The following is a 20,124-nucleotide window of genomic DNA, read 5'->3' as shown; positions in this document are numbered from 1 at the left end:
TACAGAGCGTATAATAAACGGCACTCTTTAATGTGCCTTCTGGCGTCCTCGTCTGTACGCACTACTTTAGGACTGTAACATGCCACACCAACAAGCATGCATTGCAAGACTAGTTGTCCGCTTGACGCAATCCGCTGTATGGCTCATCGGGACTACGGCAGTTCTGCCTCCACAACCTGCCAGCCCTCTGACGGCTCCAGAGCAAACCTGGCAAGCTTCAGTGCGCTGCCGCTTGAGTGCCGACGAAGGAGGGACGTCAGAGTACTGAAAGCTGGGCGCATTGCTCACTATTGATTATGAAAGTGAAACGCGCACACAACAAACGAGGAGACGAGGCAAAAGTAACACACAAGCGCTTGTGTGATACCTTTCCCTTGTGTGCTGGTTTGTTGTGTGAGCGTTGTAATTTCACATCAAATGTAGCGAAGTAGTACGTTGAATGCTACTTGTAAACGTATTCAAAGACCAGATTGAATCTGCCTACTCGGAGGAGCTTCTTAAACGTCTAAAGCGGTAAGAACTATGTTTATTTGGTGTATTACATAAAACTACGATTTTACGACCTTGTGTGCTACCTGGGTAATAGTGCACTAATACATGTGAAGAATCTGCAAACCCGTAGCTTTCACTTCGCAGCCCAGAAAAGGTTTCCGTGAGTATATACGCTCACGAAAGACAGTGTTAAGGCTATGGCCGAATTGAAACTGGAGTGCGTTGGAGAGCTATCGCTCATGCAAAGCGAAGTGATGAAAGCACCAGTTTTCTGGAGGGGCTTGTTGCCTTCAATATGGGAGAAGTACGCGTGCGTTCGTGGCCTAAGATTTTAAATAAAGAAAAAAGAATTCAAACCTAATGGTTGGAGCAACAAGCTGATGTGCTGGGAGTCTAATGCTCGATATCCTAACCATTCATTAAAATTAAATTATGGGGTTTTACGCGCCAAAACCGCTATCTAGTTATGAGGCACGCCATAGTGGGCGATTCCGCAAATTTGGAAAACCTGAGGTTGTTTACCGTGCAGCTAAACCTGAGTACAAGGGCGTATTCGCATTTCGCCTACATCGAAATGCGGAAGCAACCCACCATTCACCTGTCGTGTACTTTTTTATTTACCAGCCGGCCATCCACACATGTGATGCTTTGCGAAGAGGGGGGAGGAGCAGCGTGGGCAGTGTAGACCCTCAGATTTCAATGTTGTAAGCGTCATGAAAATAAACGCTTTTCGCCTTGACTACTGTTCGTCACATTACGCAATACCAAAAATTTTGTACGTGCACATAATTCAAAAACACAAAATTCGTGATGTTTATTATATTTCTTTTTATATTGGTTACATTGTTAAACTCAACACATATCTCAAGGCGTCCAACGTTTGAGGAAGGGAAAAGCACTGCTCATAGGCCTCGTCGCTTGACCCAGCCTTCCCGGCGTTATTTGTTGAGTTCAAGGTTCGGTTGCATCCTCATTCCGCTGTAGATATGCATCCCTCAGCTGGCGTCGGTGTGGCTTTCCGGTCTCGGTCTGTGGTATGACATCCACGAACTCAATGCCGCCGTGCAGTTGCTTATGGTGTGCCACCAGACCTGCGAACAGCGAGTGCGAGCGGTCAACTGTGGAGAAGCCACGTGCGCGCGCAGCTGTCCCAATTTCAGTACTCAACGACGTCGTTTATGGCGTAGCCTATCCATGAACCACGTGCTATTTCCGTTATGTCTAGCTGGTGGCTTGCAAGCAAGTGTTCTTTGTAAGGAAAAAATTAACGCTGGACTTAATTACCTCCAAGTGCTATCATTTTTAAATAATGAACAAAAAAGCTCGATTACAGCTGTGATAGATAACTCATACTGCGCGATGAAGCTCTGTAGATCACGGATAAACTGAAATACCTCGGCATCACACTGACCGATACAACAGACTAGTCAACATATGGAATACGTAACATATTCGACTGCACGCGAAACTTTTGTATTCTGTATTTCTTGCAGCGAAATTTCAAACATGCTGCATAGACAATAAAAGAGTCATACAAATCAAATGCTGGTGTTCGAATCTGTTTTAAGCGAAGGTTTCCATAAGCGTTGATTATAATGGTGATAAGGCATGTGCGCTGCAAACAGCTGTCTTTATCTTCGTCCAATGCAACGTGTAATATCACGCGATGTTTCTATTCATGCACCAAACAGGCCATAGCCTTAATCTCATATGATGTTTATCTTTATGCAGTACAAGGTTTACTATCTGTGAATGGAGAAATCCAAATGACACTTTATACGTGTGCAAACTCTAAAACGTCCACGCGGGGATGTCAAGAGGACGAAGGTGATGTTGCTTATCTAGGGAAGAACCATGTGGATTGGTAAATACAGAAAGAAGCACGACACACCCTTGTACATAAACGTTCAACTTCTATACCAATCGCTTCACTAGGCGAAATCCATTCTGCTCAAAAATAGACAGATAGTCAGTGGCCGAGGAATAAGGCAGCCCAAATATAGGAGTAGTAAATCAACTGAGAGGAGCCGTTGGTGACTATTCCACCAATGGGTCCTTGCTGTAATGATACATAGTAGCTGACGTCACACCCATTTTTCCTATTTATAAACTTGGTTACACGTTGGGTTTGCAGATGCGTCATAATAAATGTCATTGGTTTTGCGAATATACGACGGGACGAATGGACACAGAAACACATACAGCGCTTTGTGTGTGTTTCTGTGCCTCTTCGTCTAGTCTCATATGCGCTAAGCTAATGGCATGTGTTAGAAACCTGGGCACTGCACAACTTTAGGTTTCTCTCAGTGATGTAGCACACCAATCTTAAGAGACGAAATTGAATGGCGAGTAGCAAGAGTGTGCCAAAAGAGAAGCCCGCCTACGTTCAGGAACTTCTTGCTGTACATAACCACAGCTATAGGAGTCGCTTTAGGAGACATAAATCGCTGATAATGTGTCTGGTGTTCTAATCCAGGAAAAATATTCAGTAGCCTCCAGTGCTTCCGCAACCTCTAATTTTCATCAGAAATTCATTCTACTAAAGAACGAAATTTCCAGAAGCCTCATGAACGACAAAATACGTGCTCTTATATCAAAACTGCAATAAAGTAATGAACGAAAGCTCCTAAAGTATTGAAATTTGGTCTCTTGGGATCACGTCTGGCTGACGCATAGTTTATACTTTATTGAAAGTAAAACATTTGCAAAACATTCGACATATCCATAATCTTTCTTGCTATAATCCGTGTTATGGTGCTTGCTGCTGGCATCCCAGCAACATCTACGTCACGCGCACCTTCTCTGAAGCTGGTGTGATTGTTATTATGCAATTTCTGTTGCCAGGAAATATAAACAAGAATGTTTGCTCCGTAGCTTGGTATGTGATGGCATCTGATTGACTTTTACACACTTGAATGTTCGTTTGCTCAAAGCTTCGTTTAATAATAAAGGCCAGGGTCCATTCAAATAAGACATTTTTTCTGCCTTCAGATTGCACGGATCATGACACAACTTGGCTATTCATGTTTTACTTGTTTATGCAAATCTAGACATCCGAATTATTGAACAGTTATTCGAATAGAAGGAAATGACCATTTGGGCTCCAGTTTTAATGAACGCGCGTTCCTGCTCTATATCTACATATAAACCCGGCGAGATACCACTAGACTAGCTCAGCACTTTGGTAGGCTAGGCAAGCCTTGTTTGAAGAGATTATAGACTTCACATATGTTACACCAATAGTTGAGAATGCATGCGTGTGGATCATGGGACCAATTTGCAAAACCAATCATTGATACATTAAAAAGCGCACAATACAGAGCCGCTACACTTAAACGTATTAAATACACCAGCACAACGATCTAAAAGATTGTCAGTGATATGGTACGGCAGCCATTGTAGACTAAGAAAGATTCGCAGTTTAAATTTTCTAAAGCTTGCAATTACAAAATGAGCACTGATATTAAGCTGCACCGTAATTCGAAACAATCTATTTCGTTATGAAAATATACGGCTTCACCAAAGTCGCAATTATATTTTTAAATATTGTTCCTTCCAGTAAAATCGAACGTTGGAATATGGGGCCAAGTGATGTTTCTTCGCAGGAGTATTAAAATGTATTTGGAGATAAGTTTTTCAACATCTTAGATGCTTGTAATGTGCCGATTCTATAAAGCCTGTTGTTTGTAGCAGTGAAAGCTCTTTGCAGTCTTTACGAGATTTTGTTCCTTTCTTTGTTTGTGGAGCCCAATTTTACTATTCCAGATTTTCAGTTATTTCTCGCTTATTTCATTCTGGATTACTACTTTCATGCCGTCTAGTTGATTAAGTATACGTGCATATATATTCATGGGACGCTCTAAAGATGCATGGTATATGCAATGTGAAGCATTCATATTTAACGGCATTTCTTTTTTTTAATCCTGCATGCGAAAGTCATTTACGCGACTAAAATATTACGTAGGAGAAAGAGTAAGCTGCCCTCACAGCAGTACTTACTCTGTGAACAACGTCGCACATTTCGACAATAAATTGATCGAAGACACAATGCAGCTGAGAAAAAGCTACAATGTGGTCCTCTTCGCAAGGTAACGTCTTGACAATATGGCCTAATAAGAAAAGCGGCGTTTTTTTTAATTGATTACAAAGAAAAATGGCTCTCGACTCAGAAGTACACTAAGGGCAAAAGCATATAACTAACTCATGTAATTTAGGGCCAAATTCAAGCCAATCCGAAACCTTGAAAACTTTACTAAGAGCTTCGCTTGCCTTGCTCTGCTGAGCGACAGTATAGGGTAAGCGACAGAGCTTCAAAATTTATGGGCACTTGCAAGCCTCGTGGTTTTATTTGTCATGGAATTTTGCAAATAAAGGTGTAGTTGGAATGGTTGCCATTATTGAGCCAGAACAAATTAGGATTAGTAATATACTGTAGAAAACTGCGGTCATTGCCACCGCACTGCGTCAAGCTTCCCAAATTGTATATGATTAGGCCATCCTCATCAGCCCACTTCACGTCCACTGCTGGATGAGGCCCTCTCCCTACGATCTCCAATTACCCATTTCGTACACTAGCTCATTTGACCTTCCGCCTGCAGGTTTCCCACACCCACAATCTCCATCACCCCGCATGATTTATTCTGTCCACGATTGCGTTTCCCTTGCCCCTCGGGGCCCATTCTGTAGCGGTAATGGTTAGGCGGTCACATACCCTACGCATTACATGGCCTGACCAGCTTCGTTTGCCGACCATTACATTACATTACATTACATTACACGAGTGAAGCTGGTCGGCTATTACATGGCCGACCAGCTTCACTAGTGTCGCGTCGGTGTCGCCATACGAAAAAACCCAAGACGCACGAAAATAAAATTGCTTGTTGGGTTGCGGAGTCGAAGTACCGACTTCCTGGTTGACCACCACGCAAGCCGATACCACCACTGTCGGTTTCTCATGCACGCCCTTGAAAGCGGCGTTTTATATGTATGAAGAACCGGACACAGCGTAAGGCGCTAGCCTAATCACAGGCGTCCCGTTCCTCCAGAAGAGGAAAATGTGTGATCGCGTGTTTGCTCGCCACGCGCCCGCCTTTTCCCGCCAGTTCAGGCCCGCCAGTCAGGTTGGAGGCCGTCTTTGGTTCGTTGAACTGAAGAGCAGGTTGCGTTGAAGGAACGGCAGTGGAAGCGGGCCACACGCCGTGCGTTCGGCCGAAGAACAGGCGGCGTTTAATGCACCCCGCTGGGAACTCGCTCGAGAAATGGCTTGTGGTCGACGTGCGAACCTTGCTGTGAGGGTGCGCGAATCTGAGGCGTTGCGACAATGAAGTGCCGCGGAGCCTGAGCTTCGCGTGCGCCCTTGTTTCCGGTAGGGGAGGGGTTATCATTTTTTTTCTTATTGCAAACTACACTAGTCATTAGGTTTCAATAGGTGATCGATAGTTGCTTATAGAGTTCACAGGTAAACGTGAGTTACCTTCACTTGTGCTATTTCCGCATGGCTCAATTTCACGCTTTTCATTGTGCCATTGTGTACTGCTTATATTTCATTTTCTAAGAGTGTAAGGAAGTGCACTTAAGGTACGCAACTGGAATTGTGGTCGACCTTTTGAAAGAGCCATAGCACAAGTAAAATGTATTTCTCCACGAACCATATGTTGCAGTTCAATTTTATGAGCACCTGAATTTGATTTACGAAAATACGGGGCTAAAAAAGACAAAGTTGCGACAGACTTTTTTCGAGGAGTTCGGTACGCTACGCTTAGTTGTTGGCACACCTTTAAGGTGAGCAGTGAGAGCCGCTTTCTTAGCTTCCTCCTGCTGCTTGGTAGCAGGTCGCTGTCCTCCGTCGAGCACCACGAAAGCCCTGGGGGCTTCGCCGTACTCAGGGTGCGGTACGCCAGCAACGGCAGCCTGCGTTACATCCGGATGCGCCTGGAGCAGTTCCTCAAGCTCGGCGGGTGCCACCTGCTGGTCCATGCACCTCACAATGTCCTTGATCCTGTCCAACACGTAAAGCTCGCCTCGCGATGTGTAGTAGCCCGTGTCGCCTGCGAAGGCAGCCGCCACAACAGAGCATGGTGCACTTATAACTGATGACCAATGACTAAACACTGTGCGCTAGCGCTTTTTAGGGCCACCAAAGTCCACCAAAAGGCGGCAAATTTTGAGGACCACTAGTGAAGGCTTGCCTGACACCGGACAAATCTATTGTGTATGCGGTTTGTGCCATGTGAGAGATGAGTTATAACCTAGTTGCGGTGGAATATCTACTGAAGAAGAGAGCACGTGTGTCGTAATGGCCATGCCAGGAAATTAGTCCTCGAGACTCAGAAGCAGCCCTGATGGGGAGAAATAGCCTCTATTAAATTATGGTCTATCATTTATAATAAACTGGCAATACCGATTACATTATAGAAAGATAATGTATCATTAAAGATCCTATATTGTCACAAACTTCCTGCCCTTCGCTGTTGGCAAAATATCGCCTTCGCATAAACGCGTGCTAGACACTTCAGTGGAGGGCCTGTAATATCATAAGTGATGTCATGCACCCGCCCATTCAGCAACAGCGAGGGTAGAGAAACTGTACAATTGTATAATATTTTGACAGTGTAAGACATTGTGCTGATGTCGCTTGAGTTAGGCGAAAGCAATCGTGTTTATTGGTTCATGTCCTTTCGTTAGTTGGTCACTTCACGGTACTTTCATTACTTCTTTTTTTACTGTGAAACAACTAGCCATTGTCCCCACAATCACTGTGCCACATAATTCTTTAGTCCACTGCCACTCGCCTGTTTTCACAAATCCTTCGTCGTCGAACACGGCAGCGGTAGCCTCAGGCGCGTCGAGATATCCCTTGAAGCAAGTGGGTCCCTTGACGCAGATCTCGCCGCACTCCTTGGGGCCGAGTTTCTTTCCCGTGTCTACGTCCACGACCTGCAGGCAAAATACATAATAGGAAATGTTTAGCTTTTAGGCAAATGTAAGCGTGGGCGCATATGGGCGTAATTTGGGTGTTTAGCGATCTGGAAGTACGCTGAACTGAGCATGTTGTTACAGATTCATTTCCCTGATACAGCACCCAGCAAACGGCAGAACACAAATAAAGCACGGTAAAGAAAGGTATACGAATGCTAACTCAGAACTGCTCCTGTATCGTGGTTTTTCATATCTTCTCTACGTCGTTGTTTTCTTTTTCGCCCTGTACAAGGGAAATGATTCTTTCTTCAGACTAGTGCTTAGCGTGCATGTCATGGGCTTGAACAAAGCTCCTCCCCCCCCCCTATCTCCATCAATATTCTGTGCAGATCATTTATGAAGGTGTGAAGAAAAACAAATTCAGCACCGCCTTACCGAGCCAGTAACCGAACCCTCAGCTGCCCTATTGTACAGTCATTACTACCATATTGATCGTTCTCCTGTTTGATTTCTACTGCAGGTCGAAGGCCTCTCGCAGCGCCCTATAGTTATCCTAGTTTTACGTGGACTCACTGTATCCTGTACCTGAAATTTTCCTAATTTATTTACTGGAGAATGCTTACCTTCGCTTGTCATTCATTGTGAAGCCGTAATTTACGACCGGTTACCTGACCTATACATTGAATGGCTTGCCTAGTTAAACTTTTAGCTCTTCATGCCCGTCATATTATGGGTTATACCCGTTTTCTCTCCTATTCGCACGACTGCTTTGCTGTCGTTTAATGTTCCGCCGATCATTTTTGGTTCCATCACTCGTAGAGTTCTCAAGCTCCTTTGTTGTCCTATCAGTAGTGTTACCTAAATGTAGCGAGTGCCCGTAATGAGCTCTCAAAAGTAAAGTCAAAAGGTGGTAAGCCATCTGGGTTGCTACAAGAGCTAGCACACGCGCCACCGTTGCGCAAAGGTAGAATGCTTACTTCCCTGTCATAGACTCAGGTTCGAGAATAATCGTGGATAGGATTTTCATATTTCAATGCGTGAGCATTTCTGTGCTTGCTCAACGAGGCAAATTGCCCGTCCGTCCCGTACGATGATCGCTTGTAAGATAGGGCCGGAAGGAGAGAGCTTATTCATCTTCGTGCTGCCTCTTGCTTCAACGCGAAGCAGCGAGAACAGAGTGGTCACGAAGGTATCAGCATTTGCAACACTCTGCCCCCATCACAGATCGCTTTCAAGATAGGACCCGCGCAGCCGCCCCCAAAATAAGACGCCCCCCTCCTCCCGGCTCCCACCCTCAGTCCTGCACAGGATGGAGGAAGATGGCGCGCTACCTCCCTTCTTTCCTCCGTTGCACGTGAGCGCCATGCGCAGCCAGCGTCGTAGTTCAATTAATCACGGTTGATAATGGTTCGAGGCTGATGGATAAGGCGCTAAAGAGCGATTAATGGCTTTTAATGATCGGAACGTCATCAGCGCAGCCGGCTTCCCTGCCTGCAGTAGTTTGCTTGCGTGAATAGTTGTCCTTGCGTCGCCGTCCGCCGCAGTTCGTGTAGCCACAGCGCTGTCGCTTATACTGGTCGGGTGAACTTTCAAGACATTGATAATGACACCGGACTGTGTCAACGGGAGTAAGTGGCACAAGGCCTACCCATACTTAGACAACTCCCAAGAGAGTTCCTGAGGGTATATTTTGTTACTTCTTTATGCATTGATCATTTTATTTGTTATACTGCTGATTGGGGGATACCCAATTCCGTTGCTACGTAATTCCCGAACATGTCGAGCAGAAGATGGATAAAAAATAACAAAAGCAATTTTTTTTTGCAACCGCATGATTGCAGCGAACAAATTATTAGTGCAGTCATGATTCACTTGGTTTTGCTACCACTGGTCCTCGTCCTTATCTCTCTTAGTCACCAATTTGGACCAATATATAAATCTTTATAGTATTGGCTCAGCGTTAAAATTTTTGTGAGAGCAAATCTGCTTGTAACGTTACAAAGCCAGCACTTGGTTAAGGCCGACGATGTGACAACATCGTGGACTGCGCTTCCGGAGCGCAGTTGTTGCTGCAGCCACTTATCTATAGCTAGATGATTGACTTCAGGCCCCAGAGGCAATACATAAGAAGCATGGGTAACACGCAAGTTTTCTATTTCAAGTAGAGGGGCCTCCAGATAAATAAAACTCGCCTAACTGGAAATTTGCGATAAAGACAACAATGGTATTGACTTTGTTTGGCCATCCATAGGAACAGTATTAACAAACTTGTGTTATACGGTACACACATCTCGTTTGTTAACGCCGCTTCAGCGTAACTTTAACCGAAACTGCCACTCACCTCAACCTGTGCATGTAACAGAAAAATACAAGATGTAACAGAAAAAGACACGAAAAATTCTGATCCTATAAATAGCGACGGAAACCGAATCTATAAGGCAGCTGCGGGAAACTTGCGATTGCAAATTACTTATGTCGAAGTTGCAAAGCTGCTTCTATCTTGCGGACTTTCATTCACGAGTAATTACTGATCAGGTCGATAGGTGGAACCTTGCATTCAGGCTGCACACTGCCGCTTCGTACATTCACACCGCTCCCAATAAGAGCTCACAGATGATCCCCCTGTCAGCTGCTCTGAGGAACCACTTAAACATATTAGTGAAGTTCGTCGCGAATACTATAATTTTACTAACGACCGTTAATTGATTGTTCCACGCAATGTACGTTACCCTGTTGGACTGAATGAGAAGCGATTCATTTGGGACTTTGCCGCCGCTATATTGAACGTGAGCACTGCAGCGTACTGAAGATACTTTCGCCCATGACCGCAATCTTCCACAAAGTAATCTACAAAATTTTAAGCTGTGAGGAGCATCTTCTATTTTTCTTACCATAGCAACATCAAAACGGTCGGATACTTTTTGAATAAAACGATTGCTGGTTATTATATCGTTATTTTAAATGATACTTCGATAAACACAAGATTCTTTGTGTTCTTCAAGTTCCGCTCAAGTGGAGTGTACTCTATTTTCCCTGCGCATGCTGTTTGTATTCCACTATTTTCTTTTGAACTCACTAGCTCAAGTATCTTTCTCTTCCAGCACTACCAATAATTGGTGCGCTGCCTTCCTTTAAGCGATCTTGCCCTTTGCATTTACAAGCTTTGAATCTAACTTTTGATTTTCTGTGTAGTTTTATGACTGCCTTTAAAATATTTATTGTTTGCATAACATCGTTTTCTAGCCCAATGTTGACGAAGTACTCTGGGATTTAGTGAAAGTTTACTACATGGGAAAGTCTGATGTGGATTATGAAATAACATCATTACAGTGACCATTTCCGCATATAACACCTGTTTGACATTTCATTTACCTTAATGCTCACGTAAGGCATAGGGATTCCAGCCGTCTTGAAGTCATGGCATCGTCCTCGTGTATGGGCGATGGCGCAGCAAGCTTCCGTTAGGCCGTAACCTGCGCAGTCCCGGCCATGGGGAAACAGTACGAAACGAAAATATTGCTTTAAGAACTGTCACTGTGAGAATGCTTATGCACTCACGTACAGAATTGCAACGTCAATTTTCAAGCGAAAAAGCTATTTGCCTGTTTGCTTGCGATTTATTTATTCACGCTACCTCAACGCCAACTTGGGGTAACCGTGGGGGGGTTACAATAAAAAGAGGATAATACAGTAGACAACCAAACAGCGTAAGCACATTAAAATTCAACAACAAACGTAAACCACAGGTACAGAACTGACAGTTCGGTTGTAATTGAAAAAAAAGACAAAAATACCGCGATTCCTTCGGCTCGGAACTTATTACCGCGACAGCAGCATTCCCTCACTGTGAAAATCACGTATTATTTTCTCTTACTTTCTTCCTCTCAAAATACCTGCGGTAACCAACTGTTGTATGATAGTGACAAAAGAATAGCGTGGATTAAACAAAGTTCTAACTCTTCCTTGCCTTGAATGTACGCAACCTTTTTTCTATGTGACTTAGTACTGTATCTCGTGGAAGTGGAACTGCGAAAATGGGCGGAATGTTAGCGCTATGGCAATTCGAATGGCTCTACTAGGCAAGATTTATTTAGTTAGCCTTGAGAGCTAGATGGAACCTTTCTTGTCATCAGTTCACCAAGTATTTACAGCAGTCTTTCTTTTCTGTTCGAGTAGTTCAACATAATATTTTTAAGTATATTTGATTCACATAAGCTTGGTGCATCAGTTTTATGGTGCATTTTGATTAGCGTTATAAATATGAAGAACATGTGCAAGAAAGCCATAGCTTTCTGTTTCCATCGCTCAGCAGAACATGTGTTCCGACACCTACTTGCCCGACATGTCGGCAGCGTGGAAACTGAGATGACCTCCAAATCTGAAATCTCCTTACGTGATGTTCATCCTTGGGTAAAGCATCGTTAGGCCTTTGTTGCGATAGCACGTCTTTCGGAGCAAAACACACGGTGCGCTGCCAAATTGTTTTGGAACAAATGACATAGCGATGGGCCCGCATTTCCTGATGTCCCACATTCCTTATAAAAATGGCTGTCACTGTTAGTTGGAGGAGCATAAATGCTGGAATTCTCTCTGCTCTCAGTTACAATGATGAAATCAGAGTTGTCCTACGACCATGTCGGGACCACATAAATTTGATGATCTAGGCGCGAGTATAAAATGTGAGCTTGCCTGATGTGACTTGCACTGAAGGACGACCTGCAGTCATAAAGCTTGCCGAGCTTTGAAAGAAATTCTACCAGACTTTGATGGACATATAAAACCAAATTAGGGATGCTCTAATGTCATGCTAGGTCATCAAAAATTATTTTTCGTAAGAAGCGGTCTACATTGTTTTGGACTGACTCAAACGTGTTGACAACGTAGAACTGCTTAGGATTCTACTTAAACGACGTATTTTCTGTTTGCTGAGTAGAACTGAGGCCTGGTATACCAAAGTGTTTTGCACGTGCTACTAGTGACTGTCATCGATACGCTGAAATGTTTCATACAAATAAAGCATGAATGCAATAGAAGTTGTACTAGTTAGTTGCAAAGTTAGGAATTTACTTCATAATGCTGCAGTTATTTAAACCACTGAAAGTTCAATTAAAAGCTGTTATGGTGTCGACATTCTCAAAACCATTTGCGAAATAAAAAATATCAAATAAAACTCGGCCATCTCTTTGAGGAGAGTCGTTATTACCTTGGTAAAGCTCCGCCGCCAGCTCCAAGAACCGCTTCATCACAACAACGACCATGTTAAACCCATGTTGGTTTATGAAGAGATGGTTGTGGTCTGTGGCATATTTCACACTTGCTGATGTTGCGTTTTGTCCTAACAGTTTACACGGTATAACGGTTACTAAGATGATCCTGCGTGTATGGACGGGAGATGCACCGCCGCACTTAAGCGATTGGAATTAATTTAGCTATATTCTATTCCACATGAACTTATCCGCAATCTGTAAATTTCTGAAAATGAATAGGGTGTCATGCACCACAGGTTTAGTTATCTTTAGTAACTGCGGACATAGCCTATGTGGGCAAGGAGTCAAGCTGCTGAAAGTCGATAAATAATATATTGGTTGCATTTTTAAGTAAGTTATGTTATTGTTCGCATAGCCGGGATGACACAACATTGGTTTAGAACATTGACAACAGGAAGTTCACATTTCAAAGCGACTCAAGAGACTGCCTAATGCATTTGCGACCTGTGATGGGGAAAGGAGCTTGTCGTTCGTTAAGGATATGAAGCATGAAAATGATGGCTGGGAAGATGACGCCTTCTCATTTTTCTTCTGTTGCTAGCTACTATGTTGGAAACATAACTAAAACCATGTTTAGCTGCACCAAATTATTTTTTTATAAATTTGACTGTTCCTAACGACGTTTAATGGCAAAATATGACTTTGCCGGCTAATCTCGTGAAAATAAGCGCTTCTTTCTTTCAACACAGGCGGTACATAGGTGGTGAGCAACGTGCTTGCCGTAAACGGACGAAGTTATTGATATTTATTGAGTGTGAGCTTTAATCAGTGAGCATGTGATGAACAAACCTACAGTTATCACTCCTGCCGGGATCATGCACGCCGCTATATAATTCTACAGAAGAAGACTACTCATTAATAAACAATCAAAATTTCCTCCCGCACATTCACATAGCGTTAATATTCACACCCTTTCTCGGCTCTTAGTGCACAGCTAAAGAAGACGGAGTGCTCATCGATTAAAGAGGACATATATGTACAGAAATATTGTCACTTTGTCGCACCACCGAAAAATAGAAATTCCAAGAATAATAGTAAGCAATATAACTTTTTTATTGTAGAAACTGGTATCCATAAAAGCAAAGAGCACACAAAGCGCAACAAACATGGTCGCCGAATTTGTCAGTTGTAGAAAGTCTGGTCTTCGTATCAAAATCATTGGCTGCTGGAGCACATACTTGAGTGCACCTTAAATATCCGCAAGTTCTGCTCCTGTCGACGTTGTATTTTGCGAATATTTAAACTGCAAAGAGGCGGCGTCTGATGGCACAACTACTGTTCCGGTAGAGCTGTTTGAATTGGTGGAACCGTCAGTGTAAACGCGTATGCGGTCAAAATAAAACTCGTTGAGGAGAAGCAGGCCCAACTGCTTCAAGGCCAGTGGTGGCAAGTCTGCCTTCTTAGCAATCCCATAAAATGAGTGGCGCTCATAAATTTCCTGGAGACAGCACAATATGTCTTCTCTCAACTGCCCAATGGTTAATTTCTTGTGGGGCCTATGGCGTTATGGCCGTATCGGGAGTTTTTCATGTCGCTCTAGAATTTTCTCATTTACACTTTTGATCTTAGGCTAATGTTTGAGAAGTTGATTGATTAATTAACAATAAATATCTAATTAGGCGGAATGGAAAAAATAATATTTTGAGTCTCTCCAAGGCCGACGGCAAAGAACATTACTTTGGTTCAGTCCAGCAACGTGGCATCCGCATATTTTTAAATTTAGGCTAAAGTTAGCTGTGGCGCCCTGTATAACAATCCTCAACCCCCAAAGCCCAGCGCTATCGAATTTTCTGCAGGTTTCATGGTGAAACCGCACCATTGGCTTTCATGCCCTTGAATTTCTACGTTGCGTGCACGGCTCAGCAGGAGTGGGTGGTAGAGCGTCTTTCCCACCTTGTGCTCCAGCTTTGCTTGATCAATCTTAAGGGAGTCTGTTTCGCCTGTAGTGCTGCTCTCATACGGTGGAAGTATATATGGTGCCGCATGGTCGGCAATCCATGATCCATGAGACCCATGATCAACTGGGCAAGTGTGCAAGTAGTTCATGAGGCATTGTTCTGTAATTGAGCAGGATGCGGGCAAGCTGACACTCAAAGGTTCCATCTGTAGCCTTTAGCTTTGCCTAGATCGTCTGAACTGCGCTTTCGGCGGCTCCGTTGGAAGCAGGGTGGTACAGAGGCGTCAAAGCTTGCCTGTTGCTGTTTCAATTGAAGAACATTCTGAAACTTTCACGTACAAACGCTGGCTCAATGTCTGACACAATAATGTCACGCAACCCATGAGTACCGAATATGGTTCGTAGGCATGGAATCATGGCCTAAGCAGATGGGGTAGATACAGGGACGACCTCAATCCACTTTGTGAATGCATCAACGACGACCAGCAGGTACCCGTTCTTCAAGGGTCATGCAAAATCGATGTGCAGTCGCGACCAGGGCCTCTCATAGAAAAGCCACGGCGTCACAACTGTTCGCTGGCCAGCTCAGTGGTTTTCTTGAGACACACAGCGCTTACGTACCGCGGTAGTGCTGTCTTCATCCAGTGTCGGCCACGAAACGTGGCTTCGAGTCTCGGCTTTTATTTTGCACATACCAAGGTGTCCTTTATGAGGAAGTAGTTACACATCTGAATGCAGCATACCAAGAATGACCACTCGTGGCCTGAGCAGCACGCAATTCTCTTGAACGTTCATCTGTGTTGTGCGATGGCATAGGACTTAACGCAGGATAACGTAGGTCAGTTCCCGCGTGCAGTGCATCTCGAAACTTTGACAGAACAGGGTCTGTGGAAGTGGCTTCAGTAAAGACAGATGTTACCAAGACCCAGGGATATGCGCTTCAAGCATGACAATTTCTGTAGGTGACTCTACCGAATGTGCCAACACAGGCATTGACAGCCGACTCAAGCCTTCGGCATTGGCAATGCTAGCTCAAGGCAAATACCGAAGCCGACAGCAGTCCTAGGAAGGGCTCGAGATCCGTCAATGCTTCGAATTCTCGGCCCCAGAGCGACTGCCTAAAACTTCCTTACCCCAAACACCAGGGCAAGCGCTTCCTTATCTAGGTGGCTGTAGTTGCGGTCTTCTGACCCGCGACTCCTCGTAGCCAAAACAATCGGCCGTTCAGAGCGGCATTTATCGCGCTGAGCCAACACAGCACCTACATCCTATGGAGACGCATCGCAGATCAGCACCAGGACCTTCTTGGGATCGTAGTGCGCTAGAACTTCTGCCGATATGGGTAGCTCCTTCTTGTGCACAAGAACTTTTTCTTTGGCGACCCCCTCCCCAAACCACAGTGTCTTGGCTCCAAGCAGTTAGTTTAGAGGGTGCAACACGTTGGATAGGTTGGGTAAAGGTTCACTAGCCCAGTGTTAGCCCAGTGTTAGTTCACTACAGTGACCTAACGTCATGTGGTCTGCGAGCTTTTAGCACGCCCGTCTTGTCTGGATTCGGTTGGAAACCCGCAGACGTGACGACAGGGCCCAGGTATTGTACTTGTACGCCCAGAAACACGCCATTGTGCAGCCTCAGCTTAAGTCCAGCTTATGTTAATCCTATCACTCGGACCAGGTTTTGTAGGTGATCCAGGTCGTCGTGTCCCATCACTAAAACTTCTTCAAAGTATACCACCACGTCCCTCAGACCTTGCAAAAGGTTTTCCATCGCCCTTTGGAATATTGAAGGTGCTGAGGTTATGTCAAAGGGCAACATAGTGTACTGAAACAAATCTCGGCGTGTTCATCGTTACCAGGTTGGTTGATTCTTCAGAAATCTGGACTTGTAAATAGGAATCCTTCTTGTCGAACTTGCTTAATTTCTCTCCAACAGTTAGCTTGGCGAAGAAAGAAGAAATCCTGAAGTTAGGGTAATGGGTAATTTTTGGGTACGCTCAGAGAATTAACGGTGGCGTTGAAATCTACGCAGATACGAATATGTATGGAAATATTGGGTGCAGCTGATTCGAGGGTCTCCATAGATTGCAGCACACCTACGCGTTGCATGCGAAGCAGCGCTTCATTGACATGCTCGGGCATTGCCAATAGAACAGGGCGGCGTTTAAAAACTTCGGCTTGGCATTATACGGGGCGGGGGGGGGGGCGGTGACGTTTGCAACAACGCCGTTGAATGTTCCCAGTTCGTTGTCGAAAAGACTGCGCTGTTCAGCAGTATCATTCCAAACAGACGACACTGCGTTCACACCCACCGCGCTGCACAGTTCCATCCCCAGACTTTTCATCCAGCCGCACCCCATCAGGGATTGAGAGCGGCCTGAGACGAAGTGTAGCAGATCGTCGTATTTGGGACTGCCAAGCCGAATGGATGCAGCCAAGGTTCCTGGGACGCGAGTACGCGGGTTAGAATAGCGTTTTAACAGGACTGTTAATGGTTTCAGGCGCGTAGAATGAAGCTTGCGGCGAAATGTGTACACAGAAACAACCGACGCAATCTTACCCATACCAACCTCCATCAGCAGAGAAAGTCTTCGCGGAAGCTTCTACGCGGTACGGCTGAGGGTCCTGAGTTCCCTGCAGTTTCCGCATTTCCTACAGTTGCTTGGCTCATACTGCTTCACGTTTGTGTGTGCTTGCCTCGTCAACTGCGTGTATCTGTTGCTTTCTGGGACGTACTGGTACGCTTAGATTCACCACCTTCTACCCGTTAGCCATGAGGGATAGATGTCTTTTTATGCGACATTTGTGTGTCGTGGTGTTAACGTAGCGACACTGTGTCGCCATATGCTCGCCACCGGAGCGAAAGCGATGTCTGCGTCTGCCCGTTTCCCCTACACAGTGTCACGTGACACAGCATTGACTGAAGTCATGGCCAACGTAGTGTACGGCAGCGTCGTCCTTGACGGCGCTTGCGAAACCTTACTTCCGGCCTCCTAGGCGAAGACAGGTTTCTTCGCTAGTTAAAGTGCCAGGTCAGGCAGCTCTAACAGTCGGCGTTGCATCTCAACGTAGTTGATACCGGTTACGATGCGGTCACGCAGCATTTCTTGTCGAAAATCCGAAAACAGCCGTGATCAGCGAGCCTGTTTAAATAGACGAAGAAATCAGCAGCCGCTTCGTCGTAGTAAAGATTTCCAGAGTTAGACTTGAAAGTGGTGACCACTTCGGACGGGGTCAACGAGAAATGTTTCTGCAGGACATCAAATATAGCTGTGAGACTTTCCTCGGACGGCGGCACAGGCGCTGGCAGGCTAGGGAGAAGCGAGGAAGTTACCGGGCCACAACAAGCGAGCAGCCCGGCTCACCGCTTGTCCTCTTGAACTTCATTCGCAATAAAGTATTGTTCCACGTGCTCTCGGTATTCGTCCCAGCAGGTTTCTAAGTCAAACATCTCCAGTTTTCTGACTCTTGGCGTTTTAGTAACGGACGCAGCAGGTTCAATACGAGCAGGAGCAGCAGCTCAATGCGCAATCCTCGTCCCCGTCGTCACATTTCAGATTTCAGGGCACCGAGCACAGCCCAAGCCACCTGGCAAAGCGCAGAGGAACAGTGCGAACGCTAGCCCGCCGAGTCAGCGTCTTATTTAGTTTCAGACAGTAGAGGAGATCAGCGCAAAGCTCTGCGTACGGGTGCACATAACACTTAGCACACGAAGCGGTGGCGCCATCAGTGGGCATCACCTAGAAGATGTGGAGCACTGCCGTTGATTCCGTTTATAGCAGTAGTCGGTGCAGTGTGTTTATGTGTGTGTGTGCGTGTGTAGGTGTGTACGTGGCTGTGTGTTCGGACGTACGTGCGCGCTTCTCGTTGCAATTCGTTCATGGCATGATTTATTAGAAAATTATAGGGAATCTTCGGCACATGCTAGACACTAAAGCTAGCGAGTCATCTAGCTCTTTCTATGTGCTACCCTTTTTAGATGCACTATCTTTTCATTTCTAGAGCAGGCAGGCGCGGTGCCCCTCCTGGGGAGTTATTCTGTAAGAGTCCACCTAGTGTACATGTCCATTTCGTCTGCTGCTGAATTGCTGATTGGTTCTGGCACCTGGTTGCTGCGGACGCGCAGCCCAGCCCAGCCAACAAGCACTTCAACAGCAGACGAAATGGAGGTGTCCACTAGGTGGACTCTAATATAATACTTCTCCTGGTGGTATTTTCCAGTCACATCTTTCTTTCTGTTACAGTTATTGTCCATAACAAATAATTCTAGCAGCACCACGTCCGAGAAGCAAGAGTCAAGCATGAAGGCCGCGCCTCTGACATGCTTAGCTCACCGTGAATAATGAGGCAACCTTGGAACACCTGACCGAGTTGTTTGAGCACTTGCTGTGGAATGGAGCTTCCGGCGATGTATACCGCTCGCAAACTGCTCACGTCAAGGGTGGGTGGCAGACCCCGTTGCACAATGTGCAGGCCGTGCGTCGGGTACAGTATCAGCGTGGTCACCTGTATGGAATATCAGGATGAGGGCTCTTAAAATTTGAATAAAACCGCGCAATGTAATGTGTAGAATAGCGAGAATGCATCCTTGCAGTCATTTGAGAAACTAGGCAAGCCGGCTGATGCTCCTTATAACGGCAACGCAAATGGGAAGGTAACAGCGGGTATAGAATCACACAATACAAGTGTTGAAAGGCCAGCTGTTGTTAGTTAAACACTTGTCCTATGTGTTTATATTATCCTTGCCGCTTTCCCATTTGTGCCGCCCTTATAATTGCACTAGATTGCCGTATCACGCTGTGTCAGTGATTGCCGATCGACGGTGCTCCTACGTGAAGGTTGCGAGGTAGGCGTTCAACGATACAGTCTGCTGGCGCTGCAGCGAATATTTTTTAAACAGCCAAGAAACATTCGAGATAGAAGTTAAGAATTCTGTCTACGCATATGAACAGGATTCCGATTAAAATTGTCGTACGTCGGAACGGACATGAAACCAAAACGTGTGCTTTTTATTATCTGATGCTCACAAGAAATGACACGCATCCCCCTTCGACACGTCAACCAAAGCAGGAAACATTTTCTCGGGCGCAAAGCTACTACCGGCGCACACTCCTCTTCTGCTCGAATCATTACGCGAAGGCCGCAGCTCATTCCCTTATTTGTTCGCTTGTACACTTTCTTCTGAACGAGTCGTATTTTACATTCCCGCTATCAGTTGCAAGGAAAACATGCCTCGTTTTGAAATTGCACATATCGCCATGGAAAGTGCGGGCTTGAGGCATTTTTTCGCTAAGTCTTAGTGCGGAGAGAGTTCATCTCGTGGTTTCCTCGTATTGTCTCTTCGTCAGCTCGTCATTTATTATTTGTAATGTTTCGCAGCAAACACGGCAGCTTAGTTTATCCACAGGATAAACCGATATTCACATCCTTTAGCAACTGTCAGGCAAAGGCTTCATCTTCACGGACACAAAAGGAGCCTTACATGGTAATATGCAGCATGAACTGGGCCAACACCCAGTAACCCGTGACATTGGTTACATTCCTCACATAGCCA

At 45.3% G+C, this 20,124-nt stretch overlaps 1 protein-coding gene across 1 annotated transcript in view; it reads right to left on the bottom strand.

The window, feature by feature from the left end:
• Window positions 1-1,296: 1,296 nt before the first annotated feature.
• Window positions 1,297-20,124, bottom strand: part of LOC142557964 (luciferin 4-monooxygenase-like) — a 104,824-nt gene continuing 85,996 nt past the window's right edge. Inside the window, exons 7-11 of the mRNA XM_075670141.1 lie at window positions 18,905-19,076; window positions 10,783-10,883; window positions 7,284-7,428; window positions 6,267-6,539; window positions 1,297-1,583 (exon numbers count right to left, since the gene is read on the bottom strand). Coding sequence (XP_075526256.1) covers window positions 1,444-1,583; window positions 6,267-6,539; window positions 7,284-7,428; window positions 10,783-10,883; window positions 18,905-19,076 — 831 coding nt within the window. The 3' untranslated portion in view covers window positions 1,297-1,443. The remainder of the gene's footprint in view (window positions 1,584-6,266; window positions 6,540-7,283; window positions 7,429-10,782; window positions 10,884-18,904; window positions 19,077-20,124) is intronic.

Source organism: Dermacentor variabilis, chromosome 9 (genome assembly GCF_050947875.1).
Source record: "Dermacentor variabilis isolate Ectoservices chromosome 9, ASM5094787v1, whole genome shotgun sequence".
In the NCBI taxonomy this organism is placed as follows: domain Eukaryota; kingdom Metazoa; phylum Arthropoda; class Arachnida; order Ixodida; family Ixodidae; genus Dermacentor; species Dermacentor variabilis.
This window is presented reverse-complemented; position numbering and strand designations above follow the sequence as displayed.